Source organism: Oxyura jamaicensis, unplaced genomic scaffold, assembly GCF_011077185.1.
Source record: "Oxyura jamaicensis isolate SHBP4307 breed ruddy duck unplaced genomic scaffold, BPBGC_Ojam_1.0 oxyUn_random_OJ69930, whole genome shotgun sequence".
In the NCBI taxonomy this organism is placed as follows: Eukaryota; Metazoa; Chordata; class Aves; order Anseriformes; family Anatidae; genus Oxyura; species Oxyura jamaicensis.
The window spans coordinates 786-5,979 of NW_023309658.1; the positions used below are offsets into that span (position 1 = coordinate 786).

General features: G+C 49.9%; 1 protein-coding gene across 1 annotated transcript; it reads left to right on the forward strand.

Annotated features, from left to right (window-relative positions):
• Window positions 1-235: 235 nt before the first annotated feature.
• Window positions 236-4,130, forward strand: LOC118159365 (E3 ubiquitin-protein ligase Topors-like). The gene is made up of 2 exons (XM_035313958.1): window positions 236-427; window positions 593-4,130. The coding sequence occupies exons 1-2, from the start codon at window positions 236-238 to the stop codon at window positions 3,587-3,589; spliced, it is 3,189 nt and encodes a 1,062-aa protein (XP_035169849.1). The 3' UTR covers window positions 3,590-4,130.
• The last annotated feature ends 1,064 nt before the right edge of the window (window positions 4,131-5,194 follow it).

Here is a 5,194-nt window from a genome sequence, read left to right on the forward strand (position 1 = left end):
AGGACATACATCGCGGCATGGGTCGTCGTTCCCCCACGCACCAGGCGGCACAGCGGCCGCGGGTCCCGCCGCGTCATGGCGCCTCCTGCCCGGCACTAAGATGGCGGCGCGGGGAGCGGAAGTGACGCCGTGAGGCGCCGACCGGTCTGCTGCCCCGCTGCCGGGGAGACGGCGGCGGCGGGGGGGGGTGTGCAGGGGGTGCCCCGTTTCCGTGGCAACGCCAGTTCCGCCGCCGATGTCGGAGCCGCGGCGGGGCCTGGCGGAGCGCCGCCGCCCGGGGCGGGAGGAGCGCCGGGACCGGGACCGCGACGGGGACCGGGAACGTGCTGGGGATGGGGCCGGGAAAGGGTTCGGCCGCTGCCGGGCTCGGCACAGGGGGAAGGCGGCCGCGGAGCCGGGCCGGGCCGGGAGCGAGGCCTCGGCGGCGGTGAGTGCAGGCCTGGACCCTCCGTCTCTCCGGTGGCGGTGCCCCCCCCCGTCACCGGGAGCCCCTTTGTTCGGGCAGCCCGAGCCTCACGGGCACCTGTTGTCAGCCTCCTGCATCTGCTCCGCCGTCTGTCCTTGCTGATCCCTTTGTCTCCTTCTTTTCTAGAGCGCAGCCCCTGCTGCCAAGGAGTTCCCAGGGAATAGCAGCTTCCTGCCGAAAGCTGGCACCAGCAAGCTGCACCAGACCATGCCAACGGATGCGTCTCCTGACTCCAAGTGCCCCATTTGCTTGGATAGATTTGACAACGTCGCCTATCTAGATAGTTGCTTGCACAGGTTCTGCTTCCGTTGCATCCAGGAGTGGTCGAAGAACAAAGCAGAATGCCCGCTCTGCAAACAGCCCTTCCTTTCCATTTTCCATACGGTTCGTGCTGAGGATGACTTTGAGGAATACATACTCACACCTACAGAAAATGGCTCTTTTGCCAGCCCTGATGGCCGGAGGTTTCGTTACCGGACAACCTTAACAAGGGAACGCCTCACCTCGTCTTACCACCGAGGCAGCTCCTCGCCTCGAAGGACGCTGTCCCCTCCAGATAATGGGATTTTGTTTGAAGGGCTGTCAAGCCAGCCGGTACGGCAGAGAGATGGGGAGATTCAGCAGATGATAAGGAGGCTGGCCTCGATGAGACAGGCCAGCGCAGAGGGCAGATATATGCGGCGGATTCAGGAGGAGGAGATGATCAACTTCCGCAGGGCCCTGTACCGCACAGGGGTGCGTGTCCGTAGCATTCAGGATGGCGGCCGCTACCGAGACATTTCAGCAGAGTTTTTCCGCCGCAACCCTGCTTGCTTTCACAGGTTGGTTCCCTGGCTGAGGCGAGAGCTTATAGTCTTGTTCGGTGCTCACGGGTGTCTGGTTAGCATCGTGCAGCATGTCATCATGAGAAACCTGACCAGGTGCAATCTGGAGAGTCAGGCCTTCGCTGATGATTTGAAACCATTTTTGCTGAATCGGACCGAACACTTCCTCCATGAGTTTATCACTTTCGCCCGATGTCCCTTTAACTTAGAAGCGTATGATCAGCATGCCAATTATGACTGTCCTGAGCCATCATATGATGAAGGAAGCCACTCAGACTCATCAATCATTACTATATCTCCAGATGAGGCAGATTCTCATGGGCCAGACCACAGTTCATCCATGACCGGTATTGGCCAGGCCCCCTGGGATGATGAAACTCCAGGGCCTTCCTATTCCATTTCAGAGGACGTTCGTACAACTGTAGCTTCTCCTCTGGACACATCAGAAAGTTCCGATGAAGACTCTGCTGCAAAGAGAACTGAATTGCAGACTCAGTTACAGGCAAATGCTGACTCAAATGATAGTGATTCTTCTTCAGACAATTGTGTTATCGTTGGGTATGTTAAGCCACTAGCTGAGAGGACACCAGAACTGGTTGAGCTGTCCTCAGACTCTGAAGAGTCCATCAAGGAGGAGAAAAGGGAGGATGTGAAAAAACAGCAGTCAGTCCAGTGTCGCAGCTGGAGTGACAGTGAACAAAGCTCATCACCACGCTCCCCTGTGTATAAAGAGAATGTAGGAAGCTGTAGGAGTTCCTTATCCCCTGCAGTCGAGAGAACCGAGTTGAAGGATGAGGAGAAAAACAAAGGTAAAGCAAAAGATCTGTCTCCACAGGACTCGATCTGGAGCCCCTCTTCAGAGAGGGACACGATGTGCTCCCCTTGTAATCACAGATTGTCCAGAAAGAGAAAGTCCACGAGTCCACAGTCATATTCACAGAACAGTCAAGGCAGTCATGGCCATCGGTCTCGGAAGGAGCATCACAGCAAACGCCAGCTTAAAAAGAGGCGATCAAGAAGCAGAGATAGCAGCAAGCATAGGAGCAAAAGAAGCAGGAGGAGGTCGAGAACTCGTGACACTAGTGTCTCCCAAAAAAGCCAGAGAGACTCCCTTGGTCGTGATAGCACTACATCCAGGGAAGTAAGCAGATCACGATCGCGTAGCAAAGGCCATGGCAAAAGGAGATCAAGGAGCAGAGACAGTGACGATTATTATATAAGAGACAGTTACCAAAATAGATATCAGTGGGGTTATGCTTTCTATAGTCGAAAGACAGGTGGAGATGGCTCCTCGTGCAGGAGGAGGACTCAGCCCAGGGCTCGCTATTCAAGACAGTCTGCTAGTCCAGAATACAGGATACGGTCCTTTACTGAAAGGACAGATCCGCACAGCCAGAAGGGACTCCATGAGAGGCATTATTACTATTACGAACGATGCAGATCAAGGAGTCGATCAAGCAATAGGTCAAGGACTCCCCCTGGAGGGGCTGACAGAACAAAAAGCGAAAAGCCCAGTGGGAAAAGGAAGTACAAAACTCGGCACTTGGAGAGTGCAGTGAAGGAGAGCACAAGTCTAGAGAGAGAAAATGACCACAAGAAAAGTTTGTCGAAATTCAGCGACTGCTACAAAAATGAAGATAGCCTTTCAGACAATCGAGCAAGTAGTGAGACAAAGCGTAAGAAAAAGAAGAAGAAAATGAGAAGCCCAAGTGTGGAGATAGTCTATGAAGGAAAAGTGACAGACCCGACAAAGCACATGAAAAAGAAAAAGAAAAAGCATAAGAAGAAACACCGGAAACATCACGTACATTCCTCTCCAATGGTGATTACAATTGACAGTGATAGTGGCAAAGAGCCAGAAAGTACTGAATGTGACAGCAGTGTTACTTGGACAGGCACAACCAGGTTAAATGAGCGGGGAAATGAGTCTCCATCACCTCTTCTGGGAATGACAGGATGGGAAGATGTTTACAGAGTGAGCAAGGAAACTGGAGAAGCAGCCAAAAAGTATAGTAATCCTGCTAGAAGAGACTTTGATGGTGACATTAGAAATGCTGGCACTGAGCCTCAAGAAGCAGCTGGTAAGAGTCTGGTAGTGGATACAACAAGCAGCAACACCACACACACAGAAACTGTAATTAGCCACGGTCAAGGAGCACAAGCAACACCTTCTAGTCAACTGTCCTCCCCCAATACTTCCTTACTAGAGTGTCCTGAGAGACCACCTCTGATACTGAGGCTGCCAAAGAGACTTGTCAACAGATCATGTTGGTTTGAGTCCCCAGAAAAAAACATGTAGCGTATTTTACACTGAATAATTATTAAAATTGTGAATTTAATAACTTTTTTTCCCCCTTGAGAACAAAGCACGTGGTGTGTCTTGTGTGTGTTAAAAGATGTCTGGGAACTGTGTAAACCTCTTGAATGTGTATGCACTTTTATGTCGGAGAAGATAGAGTATTGGTAGTATGTACCTACTTAGGTTTCTCAAAGGACTGCTTGAAAGCTATAATTTCATAAAGCCATCGTATTTTCTCATGGTATGTAAAATAAATCCAGAGAGTTATTTCAAAGCTGTGTTTAAAAACAAAACACACAACAAAAGCATACCAAAAGACGGAAAATACATTTTATGGGGATTGCTCTTCTTGTACATAGGAAAAAGTGCTTAGTTCTTAATAAATGTTTCATGATGAGTTGTATTTTGATTTGTGTGGTTTAAGCTGATCTCACCTGAAAAGCAGTTGGCAATTTCTACATAGATCTTGAACAACACTTCCAGTAACATAAATTGAGTTATGTCAAAATATGAATAAAGCAATAAGACTTTTTTAAAAAATAAATAAATAAAGAATTTACATCTATAGACTGTGTACTTTGCCAGCAGAACATTTCTCTTTCAGTTTTGGGTTTACAGACCACCCACCATTTGTGCTGTTGGTGGTACTCCAGTTTGGGTGGTTGTCAGGTCCTAGCCCTCACTAAAAGCAGGAACACCTTTGGTCAGATTGCTCAGGGTCTGTGCAGTTTTGAATGTTCCCCAAACTGGAGATCTCACAGCCTTTCTACACTACCTCCTCTAGGGTCTGAGTATTCCCATGGGATTTTTGTTGTTGTTGCAAATGTCCTTTTTGTATTTCTCGTGTTGCAGCCTGTGTCTACTACCTTGCATCCTATTGCTGTGCAACCCCGGAATAGCCTGTTTTCCATATACCTTACCACTAGATACTTGAAGGCATTGGTCCCGTCTGTAGCTCCTCCTGAGCTTGCTGCATTAAGCATCTCCCCCAGCTCCCTTCACCCTAGATGTCCTGCTGTGTGTGTGTACAGTGCGTGGGGCCAGGCGGGGTCATGGTCTCTGGGTTGGGCATAGCAGTAGTACCTGGTGCTTATACGCAGTTGCCTTCTGCCTCTTCTGTGTAACTGCCTTCCTGTGCAGTGGGTTTGGCCTTGGCTGGCTTCCAGAGGCCCACCAGCTGCTCTCTCATACCCCTTCTCAACAGGACAGCGTGAGAAAATAGGATGGGAGAGTTCCTGGGTTGAGATAAAGACAGGGAGATCACTTGCCAGTTACTGTTATGGGCAAAACAGCCTCAGCTTGGGTAAGATTAACTTACTTTAGTCTCAGTTAAAAGCAGACTAAGATAGTAAAAAAAAAACTGAAACCACCTTTCCAAACTCCCACTCTCCACAGGCTCAACCTCATTCCTGATCCTTCTACCTCCTTCCCCCCATGTAGCACAGGGGATGGTGAATGGAGGTTGAAGTCAGTCCGTAATGATTTTTGTCTTTGCTGCTCTTTCCTCCTCATGTTTTCTCTTTGCTTCAACGCGACCCACTCAAGACCTGCTCCAGCATGGGTCCTTCCCACAGGGTGCGGTCCTTCAGGAAAATGGTGTGGGTT